The 22,371-nt window shown below is 41.2% G+C and overlaps 1 protein-coding gene across 1 annotated transcript; it reads left to right on the top strand.

Moving 5' to 3' along the window:
* Positions 1 to 63: 63 nt before the first annotated feature.
* Positions 64 to 22,042, top strand: LOC128770768 (homeobox protein aristaless-like 4). The gene is made up of 4 exons (XM_053885614.1): positions 64 to 666; positions 12,422 to 12,735; positions 18,938 to 19,066; positions 19,150 to 22,042. Exons 1-4 carry the CDS (start codon positions 333 to 335, stop codon positions 19,468 to 19,470), a joined length of 1,098 nt encoding a protein of 365 aa, XP_053741589.1. The 5' UTR covers positions 64 to 332; the 3' UTR covers positions 19,471 to 22,042.
* Positions 22,043 to 22,371: the final 329 nt, after the last annotated feature.

Genomic DNA, 22,371 nt, shown 5'->3' with positions numbered 1-22,371 from the left:
AGTGGCATATAGCTCAGGCTGGTCCCGGTGTGGGCCTCCTTCAGACCTTCAGACGTGCGTGGATCCTCCGGGTCAGAACCACTGAGGGCTACCGAGCAAGGCATTCCTTCTTGCTTTTTTTCTACCCCCGACAACCCTTCAGGGGGCTTTTAGCATTCGCAGTCTGGAAAACATCTGATTCGTATTCTAACCAGACCCAGATGCAGCTAGTGCGTCAGTTTGTCAGGACATTTTAGGGGGAAGAATATCTGCAGCCTTAGGAAGGGGTGGGAAACGATAACCCACTGGATCCCTCTTTTTTTCCTGACTTTCAATAAAACCTTTTTTTAGGTATGAACGCAGATACGTGCGTCTCATACTGTGATATGACCTCCATGGATTCGTACTACAGCCCGTCCAGTGCGCAGAGTCGGGACCACCAGGCGAATTCGTTCAGGACTTTCACCACAGCTGAGAGCAAATACAGCCCCACGTTCTTAACGGGGAAGGGGCAAGGGTTCGCGGAGAAGTCCCGGAGTCCTTTCCAGCCCGAGTGCCAGACTCTGGATGGAGGTGAGGAGAACAGCTTCAGCAAGTACCAGATCTTCATGCAGCGGCCGAACTGCAAGACTCCACCCGAGGGCAGCAAGCTTCACCCGGACTCCGGAGCGCTCATCTCCTGCTATGGTCAGTGCGCGCAACCGCCACTTCGGAACGCTCGAAAATGATCGGTGAAATCAAGGTGGAAATGTTTTTGCCGTCACCTAACACCACCGCTGTAGTGCAGCCAGACGACGTTTATTAAGATTGTTTGATCCTCACCACGTAATAAAATGAAAATAAAAAAGACAAATAAAATACAATTTATTGAAACCTAACTGAAGTTAAATAGTGCACTACTTTCGTTTTCGTGAATATTAATATACTCTGGCAAAGAATAACAACTTCACCAAGAGATGTACGATAAATACTATACTATTTACTACAATAATACACACACTTGAAACAAAAAATAACTACGACTATTTTTTCCACCCTATTCCCACCTCCCACAAATGCTGGTTGCAACACACAATTCACAATAAATATTATCAACAATAGTTGACAGGTATAATCCTCTCACACTCATCCTACTTTTCCATTACCTTTTAATAATAATATGAATAAACTTGAGGGATTAAATAAAAAAAAGGTTAAGTCATTCAATTGAATATTTAGTTAGAACTGATAGGATGATATATATTTTTATTTTATTAACAAAAAGTCATAACTTATGTACATATTAAGCTTTAAAAATTGAATATTTAAAGGATTTTTTCAAAAATAAAATAAAATAAAATAAAATAAATCCAGCACACAAACTTAATCATGAGTGTAATAAAGTAAAAAAAATGAGATTTTGAAAAGTAATTTACATCTTTCATTTGGCTTTTATCCTTTTGAGAACACATTATATATATATATATATATCAAGGCATCCATAGAGGTGATAGACACACAGCATCATGCACTAACAGTAATATTATATATTAACATCTAAAAAACAAACAATGGCTAAAAGTGATCTGGATTTGAGGCTAAACGCACAATTCTCCGCGCATGAGCTTAAGTTTCAAGTCACAGAACCGCAGCTGACCACATTATAGTTTGTGAACACCATTTTACACTAAGAATCAAAAAGGGGATCAACATTGAACGATAGTCTGACTAAACAAAATCAGCTCTAATAACATCCCATGTTCAGTGATGAGTTGCTTCTTATCAGGTCATCACTCTCTGACAGATAATAAATGAATGTGGGCCTCAGCCCCCCGCACTGGATGCCCCTCTATTTGAAGCATATATGAAGTATATGTGCTTCTAATTCTACAGTGGTGAAGGCCAACTGTGTACATCTTGCTTTAACACAACCGTTCATGTTACATGTCAACAGAACGATGAAGCTTACTGAGTTTGTGTGTTGCGCACGGTGGGGATAAGGGAACCTGACTCACTACACTATGCATAGTATGGGCTGTTGATCGATGACGACTGACTTTTTAAATGGAAGCAAAACACTGTTTTTCAGCATTTTTTGGCAAAATAAATACAAAAGTAAATACGTTCTGTAAGCCAAGAGGTTACCATAAAGTTCATACTGTAGAACTTGCTAAGCATGTTTTCTTGGTTTTGACAGACTAGCCTTAATCTTGCTCAGATTGCTGCCTGGAGTAAATAGCTGACTGCATTGATATTCAACATCACACTCGGGGAGCTCAGCAGGGTTATTATTATTGAGAATGCTGCAGCGAGATGAAGGCACCATGACTCTTGGGAGGAAGGTTTGGGGTCGGGCCAAAGCCTCAGGCGTCAACAAGCCGTGGATGTTTTGTGTGGTCCTCAACAGGGGATATAGTTTTCAGCGTTGATAGGTTACACAAAGGCTAAAATCATTATGGCAAAATGGCAGTTCCAGATTCTAACCAACACTGAAATGCTATGGTGAAACCTGTTTTGCCTGTGAGGGCGACCTGCAGCGTTGGTGATGGAGATGCTAACTTTTACTAACTTTCTCAAGGCTGATTCTTATTGCAATATTAAATAGCCAATAATAGAAGATAATACATTACAATATATTTCTATATTTGGCTTGTAATCTGGGTTTAGTTTAGACACTGCCTGAAACAAGTTGTGATTCGACCAAACTCATATTTATTGAGGAGCAAATTGTATTCTGAAATCGGAAAAATAGTTATAAATAGAAGCTGAGTGTCCATTTTAACTGCTGAAGGCTAATTTTGGCATCACGGCTGTGGTTAGCTTTAGCATACACTCACGCACTCGGTTACCACTAGATTTGAATTTGAACTGTCAACTACATGTATATGACTTGGTGGACCGCATTTGGTCCCTGGGCCATGAGTTTGTCACGTGGGCTCTATACCCCGCCCTCTGTCCAAAAACATACGTTCAGTGATGTCACGGACGTGTTGCTCACACAGCATTTGGCCCTGATCGTCAGTGTAAAGCGCAGGAAGTGACTGACTAATAACAACTTTTAGTGAGATGAAACACTGATGGAAATCATTTTTATATCAGCAATTTTTAAGAAACAAAATGATCGATCTATTCTGGTCATAACTTTAGTCCACTTACAGTTATTTTTGAATCCATAATCAAAGCATGCATTTAATAATGGAAATTTTATGCACACATCTTTACATGCCATTCAGCTGTAATCGCCTTTCAAGGTGTCTAGAGAACTAAATACAGTAGTTATGATCATTGTCACTAAGCTTTGTACTTCAGCAAACCTTCTTTGTGTCCCTGACGGCCATGTGTTGAAATCAGCACCACGGACAATAACCTGACAAACATGTTTTCTATGATAGCAAATGTGACATATATTTGTGTGACATATCCACACAAATTGGACAACAGCTACTACTTCATAATAATATGAATAAACTTATACACACATACACACATAAAGTGTCAGTCCTACACTGTCCACTGTTAACTAAACAACCAAGCAAGAGAGGACTGAGGTCAGGGCAGACCACATCCGTTTTCCTTTTAGCTCACCAGCCCATTTTGATCTAAAAGATTGAGAGCACTGGTTTCTTCAGTGTAGAGCACAGCACACTGGGTACACAGCTGCATTTCTTATAGCAAATGTGGAATCCACACATGTGAATGTTGATTGATCCACGCTGTATAGTGACCGAAATAGTTCTAAATCCTGTGGACGGTAGCATGCGGGGTTTGTTCTGCTAGTGGGAAAGAACAAGAAGTGAGAGAATAAGAACGCCGCGCAAAATGCCCAGAGAGAGATTTATCAGTTGACCATTTATGAGACAGCTGCATTAACTGATCCATAAACATGAATATTCACTTTTTTCTTAATCAGATTTAGCTGCTATAAAATCCCTGCACAGTAGCCAGCCATGCGCTTTATTGGCCCCCGAATGCATGTTCATCAATAAGCCTGTCCAGCAGGATGGCAGGTATGGAGCCGTCTACCTGCCTGCACTGAAGTGAATGAAATAAAACCCCTGGAGCTGGTGGAGTGCGGAGGAATGCAAGTCAGCACCGCAGGAGAGATCTGCATTAATCTGAGGCAGATGTGCATTTCTGGCTCCATATAGTTATGATTCAACCTCCCAAACATTGAATCTCAACAGAGTCCACGAGATGACAAAGTGGGACTGGTTTACATGACCCTGTCTCAACAATACCTCGTCCAAACAAGCAGCTAGTCACAAACGGACACGAGAGATCGGGAAATGATCTAAGACACTCGGGAGAGATGTGTTTCTGAGAAAGCTGCACACGTGTGAAAGTGTTTACAGGCACATGCTCGGTTGGATCGAGCAAGAATTGTCTTTTCTTTGTTTGGACTATTAAAGGGTTCGGTTTATCAGCTTATTCAATGACGGCTAGAGTGTTTAACTGTCATCACTAGGATTAAATATGAGCCAGGAAAACCTCCAATTGTAGACCTGTGTATGCTACAGTTTAATCAGTCAAAGGCCACATCAGGTACAAATGTGAAAGAAGGAAGTGGATTCTAAATGTCAAGAGGCATGCCGGTTTATTTATGAATAAAATACCATTTCCACATATCTATTTGGGGTACTCGCAAAACACACCTGAAATTCTCTACCCTGATTTGGTTGATCTAAATGCACTACATTAACGTGACATTAATGAAACAGGGTGACATGAACGACTGGAGAAAGAGGGGGGGGAGACGGGGTTCATGATGGGGATCAGAGCCTCTTAATCTGAGGTAGAACTAGCTGAATGCTAGTTGAAGGCCTCATCTAAAGTGGAGATGCTTCATTATTTCTGTGGTCATAAGATGAAAGAGTGAATGAGATGCTGAATCATATTCAAACTTCAAACTTCAAACTCAAATAAAACTTAAATATTTATATTTTAAAACCAATTTCTGGTATAAAGATAAAAAAACATTTTTTAGCTGCTATTTTAAGCAGGTTGTAATAAAATCCCAGTTTGCCACCAGTATGAGGGTACCACATATCATCAAGATTGAGTATAGAAATTTAAACATAAACAGTGTTGGAGTCATGCCAATGTCATGGATAGCAACAGAGAAAGAGGCAAGCACAAAATCCAAACGGTCCGAGAGAACTAAACTTTCCAGACCAGCACAGCATTTAGGACCACGAACAGTACTTCTGGAAAACATTTCTCTGTAGTAGCTGTAGCACACGACTGTAGTAAATCCTCCTGCAAAGGGAAAAAAAAACCTGGCAAGGAGTGTAGTCTTAGTAAGCAAATTGTTGGTTTGTGTGCACACAGCAAAACACAGGGAGACAGTGCTAGTGCTTCACGGCGCCAAGCACGTGGATGTGAATAGACCGACACATCCATGCACTGTGCCATTTCCAGCGACCGAGTGGTGTGTGTGTTGGGGCAGCATATGTGGCCACACACCCTCCACCTAAGCCAGTTTCCACAGCCATGCAAACCCACAATATTCTGAGATGATGTACAAGGCAACCAGCCTATTATATTGTATTAGAGAGCAGAAAAAAATACAGCTTTAAGGAATTAATTTTGGTTAATTATTTACAGACAATAAAAATCAAATGATGCAGTTTAACTTTCTTTCACAAGGAACATTTTTCGGTGCACCTGTTCAATGAGCACCATGATCATTCTGGTGTCAAATATTAAAATGAAATTAAGAAGAGTGAATTAACTACGTTAGATTTACATTTTTCAATCAATCCCCACTCCTAGAAATATTACAGTCAAACTTGTAATCACATTGACACACTAAAAAATGTGGTGTTTTTGGGAACTTTCTCTGAGGCCTGTGGATGCTGTTTGTAGCATTAGCCACCAAGCTAAATGGTTCTGACGCTGCATGAGTCATATTTGTCTCATTTCATTTCCCTTGTACTAATTAAAGAGAGGTAATTAAAGAGTGTTGTTTTTTTATGTCTGTTGAAATCTCTGAGGAGAATGTCCTTTCCCATGTATTATTACTGCAATTTCCAAATGTTACTTGCTTTGTCGTTTGTCTAATATCAAACTCATTGAATATGGAATTTCTAGTAGTTTCCATTGCTTCAAATACTGCAATTTTGAAAACAATCTTTAAAGTACAATTGAGATTAAAATATTTTATATAATTTATTATTATTTATTAATTTGTTTCTCTCAGACTTCGACCATATACACTTATTTGCATTCTCTTTGCTTGAACGCCCCAAATTGCAGAAAATGTACTAATGGTGTAGCGGCCCACGTTGCATATTTAAAACACCCAAACCTTTGTGTCCTCACTTCCTCAATTGTTTTGGACATTTTAAGTAGTTTCATGCGTTAAATGCTGTTCCTCTCACCTCGGATGTGGGAAGTCCAAGCTGGGAATGACGTCAGAGCCGAGTTCACCATGTTACAGTTACCAAAGGAAAGCACTACAAAAATAGCTACTGTCAGCACAGTCTGCATTGTAGTTCGTACATTTAGAATTTAGCATTTAGAGCGTTTAGGATTACTCTTCAATACATTTTTGCATATACGCATCAAACAATACTATGTGTTGGACCGATTTAGAGAAAGAAAAAAATGGAAGTTGAATATATTCAATATTATAGGACGTCATCTTGGATTGCAAAGAGTACTGGGAACTCTGGGGAACTGGGAAATTCGATGTGGGGTGACGTTCTGGGGGGCGGAGTCCACCATGGTAGAAAGATAAGACGCAACAAAAGGTGTTGGATGGTAGGTGTCTCTGACCAAGATGTGCTGATCTTATTTTAAAGACAAAAGGGAAGATTGGTCTCACAGTGGGATAAAATGTCTCGAAACAAAGCATATCTTTGTTAAAAAAAAGTCTATAACTTGCAGTCTTTTGAAAGGAAATATGTCTTAACAGAGTCTCCACTTGGAAGAACCCAGCGCCTGGTGAACAGCAAATCAGGAACACAGTCATTTGTGGGCAGCCATATTTGAATCGGAATGAAAAATCAGTATAATATCAGCGCTGCAGTGTTTTTCCCCATGACTTCAGTTCTGAATAATATTAATAAATGAAACATCCTTGTTCATTTGAAGAGCCCAACTGTACAAATAAACTTGCTAATTGAGGCAAACAGCTTAGCCCTCACTTGAGGAACACGTATCTCTTGTCCTCACATCCACCAATGAGATATTTTCTCCATTAAATTCAAGTGCATTGCCCATGTGCGAATGATTTGGAGCAATTACCAGCACATGTGGAATTTTTTACGAATGGACTTTATCAGATGTAGTAGTTTGGTTAACAGTGTGTGAAAAGGTGCGCTCTTGAGATGTAGAATTGCGCTCCGATTTCAACAGCCTCGATCTGGACAAGCAAAGCGTGTGAATCCCACTTACTACGTATTATATAAATATATAAAAATAAAGCGCTAAAATGCTTAAAGTCACATCAATAAAATTACTGCTGATTTTCTTTTTTTGTTTGACAACTAGAAGCAAGTTTTTTTTTTTTTTTTGGTGCTCTTTGATGGGACACAGCCCCAGCCCACAAGGTATGATGACAGTCGTGAGGTCATGAATGTGTCGATTTTCCAGGAGCTGATACTGAACAGAGAGTTTTTTAAAGGTTTCCCATGGAATATACATTCCTGCATGAGTCGCTGGCATGGATCTCTCCCCGGGAACATCTGGGAGCCTCCCTTCCAGTAAGAGAGCAGCAGTCAGCATCTTGCCTTGGCGTGCAGAGAGACGGAATAACTTAGCCAAGGAAATGTCAGTGACTGGAGTATAAACGCTGAATTATTAGTTAGCTAAGCTAATCTAAAGGATTTGAGTTAACTTGCGATTGACAAGTCATTCATACCAAGACTAAGTGCACGTTCTTTAAAAGCATTCCCTTGCCAACTAATGTTGGGTCATTAACCCTTCCGCAGGTAACTAATTTATAGTGTTTCTTTTATTTAGCTTCACTTGACCCGCTGCATCCCTTTCCATAAAAACTGAGAGGGTGCCCTGTCGCTTTACAAGCATTTAAATTACACTTTGATGTTTTCGTTCTGTTTTCAGCGGTGATTAAACGACTGACCCTAGTAAATATCTGACCCCGGCTAACTGAAGAGGTCTGCTGCCTGTCAGGGAATAACTTTGGCAAATTGCGTGGCTCAGCCAGTGATATTCCTCTTAAGTATCGACCAATACAGAGAGAAACAACTGTCAGGAAAAGACATTCTTCATGCAAAGCCAAAAGAGCCGAGGCCAGTGGAATCTTGGCTCTGATAAGAAAGGAGAGTACGATGCTTGTGTTGTTGAGGAGAAACGGCTCAGCGTGCGGGATGCGGGGAGATATGCGCGCTTGACATTAACATGACAGCAAAAAAAAGGATGGGAATCAAGATGGAGAGAAAATCCTGACTGATAAAGTGTTGAAATATGCGAACAAAGCTGTATATAATACTGGTATCTTCATGAAAGGCTCAGGAATAGGCTCCATAACATACAGATTCAGCACATGGTGAATTCAAACAGAGGCGCTAACCATGATTTAAATTTGGTGCCAGGCTTGGACAAGTGACTTTCATTGTTTTCAATAAATGATAAATATAGGCCGACCCTAACCGAAAGACCCTTTAACTAAAAGTTAATGTTTCCATTACATTACCGCAGTGACTGTACGAGCAATGCCAGGATGCTCTAGGAAGCTTTGACAAAACATTATTTCTGATCAGAGCTTTTGAACTATGACTCTAAAGTGGCCGAGGATGAGCTTCTTGTCAACATTTGCGCCTTCATTTGATACGCTACTTTCATGTAGCTGAAACGATGACTGCAGCATGGTTCATACCTCCTGGAGGTGTAATCTCTTGTTTCAACTTTTTCTCTTGTGTTAACAGTTTCCGCCATTCCCACTCACTTTACATCTGCGCAGCAAAGAGAGAAGATATTTACATGCATAACTCCGGGGCATCCTGTATTTTCCCTCACAAATGCAAATGCAGGAACTCGACATTGACCCGTCTTACTTCTAAACACAGTCGCTGAGCCGGAGTCCCTGGGGCCAGAGCGACAATATTGCACAGAGCTACAGAATATGAGACCAGATTTGGAGTCGGTGATGTCAGAACATCTGCCAGCGTGGAGACTATAAGAGGGTCTGACAGGTGGACCACTGCAATGAGGTCATGAACTCCAGCTGGACAGAATGTGCTGTTTCATTAAGGTTCTGAGAGTTGCAGCCAGAGATCAGTGAGAAGAGGTGGGGGTGGGGGTTGCTGTAGTTTGGCAGGGTGACTGTTGACTTTTAGGGGCAGTCAAGGGCAGTATAATCCATAAAAACAAACATGCATGTTGTCGACAGCCACCGCCTGACTCCATCACTCTCAAACTGTTCGGTCATTTCGGGAAAACAATCCAAACCAACCCGAGTTAATTGTGATGAGGGGTGTCAGCTCGACTCCCCTCAATGGGCTCTGAAAATGTTCACATTCCCAAGGTAGTAGAGAGAGACATAAGACAACATGGAAACAGGAAGAAAAAGGCACGTGCTTTTCAAGACCTGCCGTCCACATTTTCCAACGTCATGGTCATGTACATACAGCCACTTAAATTTGCTTTGGATGGAGAGCACTGGCGCTCAATAGGACCAGTGGAATATCCTGTGCTAATGGCAGCTGCAGCATAGAGCTGTGTTGTATGAATCATTACTTTCTGGGACTTTATAACGTTTGAAGACAGTGGTAATGCACGGCACAAAACTCTTATTTCCTCATGTATGAAACCCAATACAAATGTATTCCTCAGCATGACAATTCATTCAGCTAAATGAGACAAAGTGAACTTATGCTCCATCTGAGCACGCGTTCCCACTTCAAGCCATAGTGGAAATATGGTCTTCTCTCTAGTCCTGACTCCTGAATCATTACTGTTTCCTAAAAGTGAGCAGGAGTTAAAAAGAAAAGACAACATTGAAAAATACTTGCACATTTCTATATGAAGAATCACAAGCTTTACTCTTAGTCTCAGGCAGTGGAAGAAAAGTCTCCAACAATATCTCTAAGAGGGAACCCACCAATTTGCAGTGAGCCACCTGGGATGGTTTGGAAATTTCTTATTTTGATTCTCAAAACACGTTATTGTGACATCAAAAAACATTTATACATTTATAATTACAAATAATATAGCGTATTTCAAGACATGGAAAATTACTGTTTTGATAAATACTTGATAAGTTCCTCATTAAAAAATAACAAGATGATTTAGATAAAAAAACAAATAAAAAATATATGATTGAGCATAGCATTGCCATAAATAAATAAGTCATTTTAGCTGACTTTATTCAAAGAGCAAAGAGTGAAGTCAACAAAAAACTTTAATATTTAAGAATTAAGAACAGTGTTTGCTCAAGGCAAAAGGGAAATATCTTGACAGGGAATCACACTCGGCTCTCAGGTATCCGGGAGGGATGAAAGCACAAAGTCGTAACCACAAGGACACCAGTGACACGAGCTCAGCAATATCCCGAGGTTATCAAAACCATAGTGAGCTCATGTCGCAATCTTAAAACTGTGACACTTGGAAGTTGAGTTATTTAATTATTTATTTTATTTAACTGTATTCTGGTAGAAAGTCAAGTTGTACATGAGAATGACAGTTCTGTCCTTAAATCCTGATGAAACCTAAGAACGCACCAAAACTCAATCCCATTGTGAACATTTTCTGATTTTGAAAAGAGATCATGAATAAGATGATCAGCTATGTTTGAAAACATGTCACAGAATTCATATTATAAAGGGAGAAAATGCATGAATACCATCAATGATCTTCTAATTTTCCATGAAGCATCAATAATTTCAGGTTTAAGAAACAGCTTTAGTGTAACACCACATGTCAAATACAGTGTTCTGCTATGAGGTTTTGAGAGGTTTTTAAGGCCAGTCCGAACTTATTATTATTATTTGTTTTTTTACAAATACAGTGAAAACTTGGTTCCCTTCGTGGCAATGTGCAGAGAAATCAAATAGACTGACACAGGACTCTGTTCTCACTGACCTGCGACCAGAGCCCCCCAGCTTATTTATTCACAACACTGTTTGTTTGAAGGAGAAGGGACAGCGTTCTTCATCTCAGAAAAGGAAACAAAAAAAGCAAGCACTCGCTGACAGGAACAGAGCCAGGTCTGTCACAAAATGGAGTCTCCCGAAATCAAAGGTGACAAACACAATGTTGTTTACGTCTAGGGGTACGAGCAGTACCCCATACATAAGGCCCACCATACACAGTTGAAGATTAGACTGGCTCGGATTTCAGGTGGCGTGATTGGGAGATATGAGGGCGAGGGCCGCGCTGACTTTGGAGAAAACTCACAGGGGTTGTGTCACAGGTCACGCCAATCCAAAGTGACATTTCATCCAAACAGAAAAAGGAGAAATGTTCTGCAAATTTGGACTTGGCTGAAAAAACACCAGGACTTTGAACCTCAAAATAAAACATAACAGAGGTGATGTAAGCTTGACGTAACTGTCATCTAGTGAGTGATGGTGAGCAGATACTCTGAGCGACTTGTGAGGCAGCCGTCTGTACATTCCACAAAAATAACACTCCTTTTAGTTTCCATAGTGACAGCAGAAATGAAGGAAGGAGCGATGAGGCTGTGTTGATGTAGGCTTGTCCCACACCTCCCTGCTAAAGTCAGCTTAGATATCTAGCTCACAAGTTCACCAATGAAATCAAAGACCAATGAAACAAAATAAATTCGAAGTGGTTGTGAAGTTGTCAGGGCTATTAACTAAGTATTATCAACAACACAGCACAAAACAAGTGATTTGCTGTCTGGCATCAATAATAACTAGTTATGGTAACTAAGATTGCAACTGCAAGCTGTCAGATTTAATTTCCTTTAATCTTCCCAGCTTAAAAAGCTTAAAAAACTGTTTCACGGCCCTCATGCATGTGGAGTGATGAATATTTGGATTATACTTTTATACGCTTAATGAATTACTGAACTAAATACAAAGACACAAGTTAGAGAGCAAATCATTCAAAAAGTCAAACGGGGCCAGGCTCAGCATCTGTCCTGCATCCCTCTGCCTCTGCCTCTTTAAGCCCAGGCCAACTGGAGGAGCCAATCTGACATCATTCCTCTCTGGTTTCTTCAACAATCACTTTGTTCTTCCAAGAGATTCGCGCTGTCTTGGCCATGATATTGTAAAATCACTGATCGTGTGACCTCTTTAACAAGGAATTACATTTTTAAGATATTGGATTTTAAGGTAAAGAAGTGAAAAGGATGACCCTCATTGTGTTATGTATTAATGCTGACATGCAGTTAAGCAAAACAGTCTGGTTAACCATATCCTGCAACAGTAGTAGTCACAAGAGGCTTCTGGCAACGATAAAGATGCCGTTCCACAGGTTTTACAAAGTTATTGGTGCTCAAATAACGCAAACGGTTTCTGTGTGTATCCAGGGAAAGACAGCAGCAGCCTGAATGAGTCAGAGTTGCCACCGAGCGTGGACCCACCGGGGATGGAAGGCAGCTACCTGAACCTAAAGGACACCGGTGTGAAGGGACCAAACGACCGCCCGGCCTCTGATCTTTCCAGTCCTCTTGATAAAAGCGATGCGGAGAGCAACAAAGGCAAGAAGAGACGCAATCGTACAACCTTCACCAGCTACCAGCTGGAGGAGCTGGAGAAGGTTTTCCAGAAGACTCACTATCCAGATGTTTACGCCCGTGAGCAGCTGGCACTGAGAACAGACCTGACAGAAGCTCGTGTGCAGGTGAGGACTCACGGAAGCTTCTCCTCATCTTGCTGCCTGCTTCCTTTAGAACCCCGAAAGTGTTCAGTACCTACTTGGCAACAACCTACACCACATTGAAGCAACGTTAGAAAATGCTTCAGCAACCCATGACCTTTTTTCATTTTCAGGGCAAAGGCAAAAATTACAAGGCCCATAATCTTTTATGGTCGAAAATGTATGTGTAACTTTATTGTCGATACATGCGCTTCTGTTCATGACTCCGCATCTGAAAAGGGAAGCACTAAATGCCCCTGAGTGCACAGTATGTAAGCTTATGTCATGGCACTGAGCTAACACACTCCTTTTGTGCACACACACATTCAGACGCACACACTGGTGACAGATTTCCAGATTTTGATGCGAATACATGATCTATGAATACATGATCTCTAGGCCACTGAACCCCCATACAACTAGAACAGCCGCCGTGAAAAAGGTGAGTAACCCAGAATGGTGTTTAGTGATGAGGTTTCATGAAAAAGTGTCCTGATTTTCAGAGGTCACCAGTCGGTACTGTCTGCTGTAAAATGCTTGGTCTTGAACAACAAATTCAATGAAACTTCATATCAATTCTAAACCAAGAGCGCCATCTAGAAAATGCCTCTGAAAATGAGGACACTGTTTCAGCAGCCTTGTAATGTTGTTTCACGATACCTCGTCCATCCATCACTAGTGTTGATCCATAGTTTTCAAAAACAGTTTTTTGTGTTGGCGACTGTGTTGTTGCTCAAGTTCCTTTGTGGCATCTTGACAAGAACTGCTGAGAAATCAAGGCCCATTGTTCTGCATCTCCCTTTGTGCCTGCCAGGCTTGGCTCAGACTAAGATTGTTGGGACTGAGAGAATCCACCCATCTTACATGCTGCAGACACTGCATGAAGGTTAAAGGCCAAGGATTTCTCCTAAGTCCTACTGTGCACCTCAACAGACATCTCTCGAACTAGTGAGGGAAAACACGCCATGAAAAAAAGGCAATACATCAAAGCTTTTTGGCAACAATTTGGAAAAAAAAACACTTTGAGATGCCAGTTTCAATTTCCACGTGCAGTCAGAGACAAAGTCAGGCGCAGAAACCCTGGTCTGGTCCTTGTGGTGGTACAGTTAAATGAGAACATTCAAGCGGCATTCACATCTATCCCCAGATGAATATAATTAACTTTCACTTCTGACAGGCGCACAGCAAATTCTTTTGAGTCACTGTGAGGTTTGACCCATCGTTCTCCAAATCAGACCCCAAATATGCAGGCAATCAAGACTAAATCCCACAATTTCAACTGAAGGTCCATCACGACAAAGAGCAGGGATATCCAATTGTGCACTACCAAGGGGCACGGAAAGCTTGGCAAGCTAGCACACAATCCTTTTTCATCTCTGAAACCCAGCATGCAGATGTTTTACACAGAATGCCAATGTCAGGGACCTACGCTTCCACTCTCAGTTTGAAGACGAATACGTTCATAAAGTTGGAGGCGGCCCTGTGTAATCCTGGCGGCGACTTTCACCGCCACCCATTTATCTGCCACGATTAACTGAGAAACTTCAGACTTGACTCACCCAAAGCATGGAGGAGGAGGAGGAGGAGGCAGCGGCGTGAGTGACTGCTGAAGCACTCTATCAATCGCAGCGGTCCTGGATGACAGAGATGAGGTGAGACGGCTGGACTTCAAAGCTGTTTTTGGAGTTGTGCACTCTGCCCTCCTTCTCTCCCTCAGTCTGGTGGCTACAGAGCATAAATAAAACCCTTTAATGGCCCTGTAAGCCGCTTTTTGCTGTCAACATATTTAGCAATTACTGCGTCACAGCCGAGCATTATAGGCTTCCTCTTCCCTTCAAAAAAAAAAAAAAAAAAAACAACCTCAAAGTACAACAATTAGAGAGTGTTTGAACTCATTCACTGAAACTCTTGCCTGCACAAACATTTTTCTTGTGATCACCACCACTAAAGTGAGAAATGTGTTTTCAGGCATGTTTCTGCTGAACTCAGTTTACAGCCTACTTGGACCAGGAGAGCAGTGTCAACTCAAAAAGGATTTCTTGAGTGATGCATGAGTCAATTCCACGCTGAGCCAGTCTCAGTAACAGTCGAGTCTTTGCAAATTTCTTTAGTTGTAGCAAGTGAGGAGCCCATTGCTGAAACATTGTGTTTTGAAAGTTGACATCCACAGTCCCACAACCTTCACTCGCAGCGCAGCATTTCATTTAATACAATGTAAATGCATTTAAAACTGTGTTTGTCTATGATATAAATCGGTCGTTGATGCTTTTTCAGAGCTGAAACTAATTTTTTTGGACACCCTGCAATAGTCACACCGCTTGTATGAAGATACCAATGGCTCTGCGTCGACAAAAAAGCCCCATGAGCTTCAAAGTTGGGGAATAGGAGACACAGAGCAGCAAAGGACACATCTGACTTCATAATGTTCCCGAATGATCTCTTTGCCAAAGTATTTGGCTCAGATCTCGCTCCTACTGCCGTTCAAAGGCAAGGCAACAGAGTACACCCTCAGTGAAACATGACACACTCAAGTATACTGAAAGCATTTTATGTTTGTGGTCTCTGTCATTGTGCGCTTGTTTATAGGGAATAGATAGTCTAAGAGGCGGCTTGTATCAAATAAACGTGAAATAACAGTCTTTTTAGAAGTGTAATGGGTGGATGTGTGTGCATGCCCGATCCGCCGCTCTTGTCTGCACGCCTCCAAAGGTCAAAGGGGTTAGCTGCGGAAAGCTAAGGGCTTAGGCGTCAGGAAATTAAACATGAAATGAAAACAAGCTCCAGTTTGAACATTCTCCCATCTCACTTTCCAATATCCCCACTTCCCCTCGCTGATATAAAAGGGAGGAGGGGGAGAGAGATGGGGAGGTGAAGAGAAAAGAGGTGACAGAGCAGGAAAACAGAGTTGGATAGGTAGGGCTATGACGAAAGAGGAGTAGACAAGCATGTTTCTTCTGATGAGGTGTTTTGTAAAACCATCAGGTATCCAGTTGTGGAAGATCAGATGACTCATATTTGAACCCCAACAAGTCCACTCATCCACCATACTGAGGACTATAGATGATATACGCCTCAAACAACCATACTTTTATTATTCAGAGCGCAAACGTCTACCTTCCACTTTAAAGCAGGTTGTTCTGTCAGAGCTCGAAAAAAAATAAAAAATAAAAAATATATAATATTATTATATTATATTATATCCTCCATATTTTATTTATATTTTAAAATAAAATAAAATAAATATATATATATATATATATATATATATATATATATATATATATATATATATATATATATATATATATATATATTAGGGCTGTCAATAGATTAAAAAAAATTAACTAATTAATCTCATTTTCCTTAATTAATTAATCGCGATTAATCGCGATTAAAGGTTGAAAGTCTGTGTATTCAGGCAAACACAAAACTATTAAGATATGTAGATTGAAAGAGATTAGTAAACCAGTCAAGTAATTTGTAATTTTTTTTATTTAGTTTTCTTTTATTAGGGCAAATACAAATCACAAGGGCTGTTAGCTTACAAACCAATGCTATGGCCAAAAAACATCAAAATAAAATTGAATAAATAAATAAATGAAACTAAAGAAAACCAAGAACAGACAAATCTGCTTCTTCTATGAAATGACGCAGCTTACCCATCACAACACATCCACTGGTATCTCAAACAATGAACAACTATATTGCCACAAAAAGACCATAAAGTGACCTAACAGTATATCAAGTGCTCAAAATGAACTTAAACATTCACATTGTTATTGGTATAGTGCAAAAACAATTTAACTTTAACACTTTAAACTAGGAAAATCTCTTTTGCTTTCTTCACTGAATTAGGCTTAACTTTGCTTCTCTTGCAGCCAGTTACTGAGACACACAAGCTTATTTACATCTTCTGGAGTCAATGCTGCTCTTTTCTTTTGGACAGTGTGGCCTGACAGTGAAACCTGCTGTCCGTGTGCAGTCTGTTGTGCTCTTAAATCACGAGCATTTGATGGGCTGTGTTTGAAATGTCCAACTATTTTCCGACTTTTAGCGAGGACGTTTTCAAAACCGCAGTCTTTTAGGGCGACGGTGACAATCGCGGCAACCCAAACCGCCAAAGCATTCGTGATTTTTTCTTTCACAGGTTTGGAGATTGACCGACAGTACTCGGGGAGCGTTGTCCGGCGGCTGGCAGAAGATGCGGTGCTTTCCGTTGGGTGTTTCGCTTTCGAATGATATCGTAGCGTGGACGTACTACGGTGGTAGCGGAACTCAGACTTACACATTGAGCACACAACTTTAGAGCGGTCTGTTGTTCCGTCACTCAGCGTTTTGAAAAAAAAAAGCCGTTCCATCCAATAATCCTCTTCCAACGTTCTCCATCGCATCCAATCTGGTGTTAGCGGCAGTAGATTAGACGCAAAACCAAGACCCGGATGTCCAAAAGTTTCCGGCTTCGGTGTCAGGAGTCGCGCATGCGCAGTGACATAAATTATGTTAACGCCGTCAAATTATTTTAATTAGTTAATCACAGTCACATTAATCTCGTAGATTAACGCGTTAACGTCGACAGCCCTAATATATATATATATATATATATATATATATATATATATATATATATATATATATATATATATATATATATATATATATTTCCATGGAGTTTAAACTGACAAGAAAGTGTCCACTCTTCTGTGAACTACCATGGAAAGTCAAATTGCTTATTAACTCAGTCAGTTGATACAAGCAATAACAAGCCAGGGCAGACATGCAAACCCTTCAACAATAATATCCCATCAAACCTCTGGTGTATCCTGACAGGCAACAAACTCTCCAGCAAACACATGACATCACTCCAAAGTGCTACAACCCCTCACCTTGACTTTGGGGTTCAACCACAACCATGGATATCGGTTTACTCTGCTGCACGGGTGAGCTGTCCTTTAATTTCACCAGCTGACATGAGGAATGTCACAGGACATTACCTTACGTCAGCCTCTCGCAAAAACATCAGTTATATTCATCACAGGTGGTGTGTGAATGAGCCGCCCGCGGTCCGTCCACTAAGGAAAACAGCCTGGGAGATGACGGCACTTCGGGGCACCCAGAGATCAACTTGATGAATATCCGCTCCTTTCTTTACACACCGACAACATTTGGAAGTTTTGTTGGTTTTGTCATTAACCTTGGACGCTTCCGAGCTTTAAGAGAGAAAAAAAAAACTCTCAAAGTGACAGAAAAACAAGTGGATTTCAGGCTGTCCGAGAGGAAATTACATGTCAAGGACTGTGAAAGCCACAAGCTGATTGGGATGGATTTGAAGCGAATCAGAGTTCAAACTTGTATTCCAAAGTTCTGAATCATGATGTCCATCCATCATCCGTTTTTCCACAAAAAATGTCTTTTTTTTTTCTTTGAGACAAAATGAGTTCTTAAGATAATTTAAACAACCTTCTCCATTACATCTAAAACTGCATTTGAGGCTTAGAATGTTGCAAGACACACAGGAGACAAACCCTGTCTTCAAGTTCCCGTCCACTTTCTGAACAGATACTCAGCAAACCCAGATGAATAAAAGCCTCCAGCTTTTGTTTCAGCGATTATGAAGCGGGATTCCCTTCTGTGCCGACATATGGGGGAGAGCGCACCTTCCTCAGAGTGATTTATGAATGGCTACAGGCCCAGATGTGGCTCTCTCCTTGCCGCCAGTCAGATGCCAGTGAATCAAACGAGGGTTCGGATTCGTGACTAGAAGAGAGGCACTACAGTATTTCCACATAAACAGCTCTTTATGGACTGCAGTTCTAGCATTATACCTGAGTTATGTCCTGCAGAACTTACTCAATGCACCTTGGTTTTGTATTCTTGGCAACGGAATAAGTCTGTTGATGTTATGCGAACCAACTTCCAACTCTGTTTTCTAGACGGATGGTTGACTGTTTCCTCTGCAGATGTGCTTCCACAATGGTTGCACGCAAACAACCACATTTCACGTCGCACATCACATGGATTTGGATCTATTTTTTCCAGCCCTTTCCTCAGTTAGAGAGCTTCAGAGAATGTATTTCAGCCCCCTCTTGCCAAACTCTCTCATACTTCAACTCTTATTTCGGCAAGCTCGATGGCACAAATGGACGTTTTTACTTTTCCTCTGATGGATGGATGATTGTTTTTTTTACAGGTGTGGTTCCAAAACCGCAGAGCTAAATGGAGAAAGAGAGAGCGTTTTGGCCAGATGCAGCAGGTCCGAACACATTTTTCCTCAGCGTACGAGCTACCGCTTCTAACCAGGCCAGAGAACTATGCACAGGTAAAAAGAGTTTTGCTTTTCTTCTTCTTCAACTTAATATTCAAACCGCCATTGCACTGATATCTGATCTGGCTGATCAACAGATCCAGAATCCATCGTGGATCGGTGGGAGCAGCGGTGCCTCCCCAGTGCCAGGCTGCGTTGTCCCCTGTGACACTGTCCCCTCTTGCATGCCGCCTCACCCCCACGGTCCTGGAGGAGTTTCCGACTTCCTCGGCGTGCCAAGCCCTGGGAGCAGTCATATGGGACAGACACACATGGGAAGTCTTTTCGGGGGACCCGGGATGGGTGCGGGGATGAATGGCTATGATCTAAACGTTGATCCAGACCGCAAGTCATCGAGCATAGCTGCGCTGCGTATGAAGGCCAAGGAACACAGTGCGGCCATCTCTTGGGCCACATGATGTCCCAGCCCAGTTTCACTTTACTCCCATGCGGCCCCTTCTCTGGAGCAGCCATCGTCAAGCGCTGAGGGGGAGGAGGAAGATTTGCTGAGAGCACTAATGATAACACAGGTCAAATGAATGGTGAGAGACTGCGGACCTAACCGAGTCCATTGCCAACACAACTAAGATAACAGTGAAGACGGCGACAAGCTGCAGAGGCTGAGCATGATAGTCTCAGCTGTGTGACACGGCTCATAAGAATTTTGCTCCAAAACTCTCAGGTCTTGGTGAAATACTACTACCAACCTTTCCAAAATGACTATAATTCAGAGAAATTTCAGTTTAGAATCCAAAAGTAAGTCACAGCTGGTGAAGTTATTGATTCTATTCACAAATAAATACCTGCACCCCTTACTGAGGGCCAAAAATCTAACCACAACACATTCTCACAGTGTGTATTTGTAAGACAGATATTTTTTGCGACCAATGTTGTGGCCAAAGTCAGCCAGCACTGCATGATGTTGCATAGATGTTTCAGTGCAGTCAAATGGTTCCCCCCGTATGTCATTTGAAAAGGAGGGGTTGGGGCTAGCAGCACATGGGGATGGTTGAGCATAAATATTCCTTGGTATATATAGCATTTCTAGCGGCTACACGGCTATTTAAGGGGCTACGCATAAGAAATGATTGATTATCCAGACTCCAAGGGGCGCCACCTCATGGCTTAACCCTAACCTCAACCTCTGTCTTTATTTCAAATGGCATCAGGATATGCCGCAGGAGGCAGAACACGTGAATCAATCGAAGTCATGCGTGAACATGCAACACGCAAGGCTGATGAGGATGAAAAAGTCCACTTGAAAATAGTCGCTATTTGACAAGTTTTGGCGTGCTAGTAATCCAGAAAGAACCCATCCTTTTATAAATGCATTCAATTCAAAAATATTTTGTCGGCAGTTGGAAGAGTCACTTGGACAGATGGAGGTTGAGGTTCAGTAAGTGAGTGTAATTTAGCGAAAGCAGACATGGCCTGTGTCACTCCAGAGCAGGTATTGGACTGACAGCACTTTCAAACCAACCTGTCATTTCCTTCCCCGGGGGGGCCCCCTCCAGAACGCCTGCTAAGTCCTGCCTCAAGTTTCAGGAAACTCTGTCTAAAATGGCAGATGAGGCGCAACAGAGCACAGCAGCAGCCTTCAACACCAACCAACCACACCAGTTTCAATCTGCTACCAACAACAGAAGACATATTCAATTAGCCTCAAATACAGAGATAATAGCGACATAACAGGGTTCATGGTGCGAGCGAGTGGCGAACTCTGATTTCTCAGTGTCACAATCAGATGTCTATCCAGCACTAAAGACTGGGGGTCAAATCAGTGACCCTAGTTGAGGAGCTTTCAAATGTTTGGGTAATGTGATGACTTTAGTGCTGGACTACAGCTGAGCGTGTCCCGCGATTGCACTGGTGCCTCGAACTTATAAAAAGAGATGTGCATGTGTGATCCGAGCTGAATGTCAGACAAACACCAGACTTCATCAGATAGATTTCTCAAATGCAAACAATATGTGGTACTTCACTGGTTTAGCTTTGGCTCAGTTTCTCAATTGACTGGGATCCTTTGTTTTTTTTCTGTACAGCAAAATGGGTGTGTTGGTCTATTTCCTCTGATTTGATTTGCAAATAGAAGTGAATAGAGCTCCCATCAAGAAAACTAGAGACTGTCTTGTGTCTTTCCAGAGTGGCAAAAATCTTCTTGGCTTTTTGTCCATTTATTTTAGTGGGCATGTGAGTGGTTGTCCCTCTTTTTGCCCAGCAATGGGATGCCCATGATGTTCAGCTTTTCACCCTGTTGCAACAGTTCAGTGGAAATAGTCGTGTCGGTTTACCTGACCAGTCAAGCAGTAGGGTACCAAAACTCACTCACTGGCTCCATTTCTTTCTCATGAAGTGTGTATGTTACTATGCTTTTTAATATTTTCCATTTCAGACACTACCCTCATGTCACATGTTCAAAACAACATATCAGGATACAATAGATGAAGGCTATATCTGCAAGCTGGTTCTCTGATGTTGGGCCGCAGCTTCGTCCACAGTGATACTACTGATGAAGAAACTAAGATCCATGATTGTGTTGTAATATTTTGTCCATAATATAGATGTTTTTTGTTTGTTAATGTACTGAATAACATACCAAAGAAGTATTACGATTTCAAAATGATGACTTAAGATATGCTCTGGACTTGCTTAGGAAATGCTTCCTAAATTTCTGAAGGCTTTAAGCTGCTTTTTTGTTTATTAATATGTTAGTGTTACTTTGGGTCGTGAGGATATATATGTATCATTTTCTGATGAAATAAGTTATTCCACATACAGGTGAAGACTTTTCATTTTGTTTTTGTATACTCCAATAGGAGTCTGAAATTCTAACAGCGTAAGATTTTTTTGCAAAATTGCTTTTTGATGTCCAGCAATTTCAATTTTGAATCCGTCCAGAACATTTTTGTAGAACTGCTAATGGTGCCTGACCTTTTTGTACAGATTTTATCTTGACGTTTTTGTTGATGATTTTAAAATGTATATGAAATAAATGAATCTGAAATCGTTGAATGTAGTTTTCTTGTATGCACAACTGCTCACATTTTAACTGATGCATATCAATTTTGACCCCAGTTTTGCCTCTCTGCAACACATGGTCTCACATACAGTACGTCTCATAGCAAGAACTCCATCAGTAGGATTGTAGGAGAAGTCAATAAAGTGACAGACACAGAGATGCTACACACATCCAGTCACTGTCAAACTAGATTAAAAAAGGTGTCACACTTCACTTTTTATATGGAAGTACTTCCATAAAGACAGAAGAAAAGGAATCATCGAACAGAGCTTCACGGTGTCTTGATGAGGAACAGATCATC

Source organism: Synchiropus splendidus, chromosome 14 (assembly GCF_027744825.2).
Source record: "Synchiropus splendidus isolate RoL2022-P1 chromosome 14, RoL_Sspl_1.0, whole genome shotgun sequence".
NCBI classification, from domain to species: Eukaryota; Metazoa; Chordata; class Actinopteri; order Syngnathiformes; family Callionymidae; genus Synchiropus; species Synchiropus splendidus.
Note: the sequence above shows the minus strand (reverse complement) of the source record. Positions and strands in the feature narration are given on the sequence as shown.

Bases quoted from the DNA above. Each gene is read 5' to 3' on its own strand.
- LOC128770768 (XM_053885614.1), top strand. From the start codon at position 333: ATGAACGCAGATACGTGCGTCTCATACTGTGATATGACCTCCATGGAT. The intron at 12,736-18,937 runs GTGAGGACTCAC...TTTTTTTTACAG, and splicing joins TGACAGAAGCTCGTGTGCAG to GTGTGGTTCCAAAACCGCAG. The intron at 19,067-19,149 runs GTAAAAAGAGTT...GCTGATCAACAG, and splicing joins GGCCAGAGAACTATGCACAG to ATCCAGAATCCATCGTGGAT.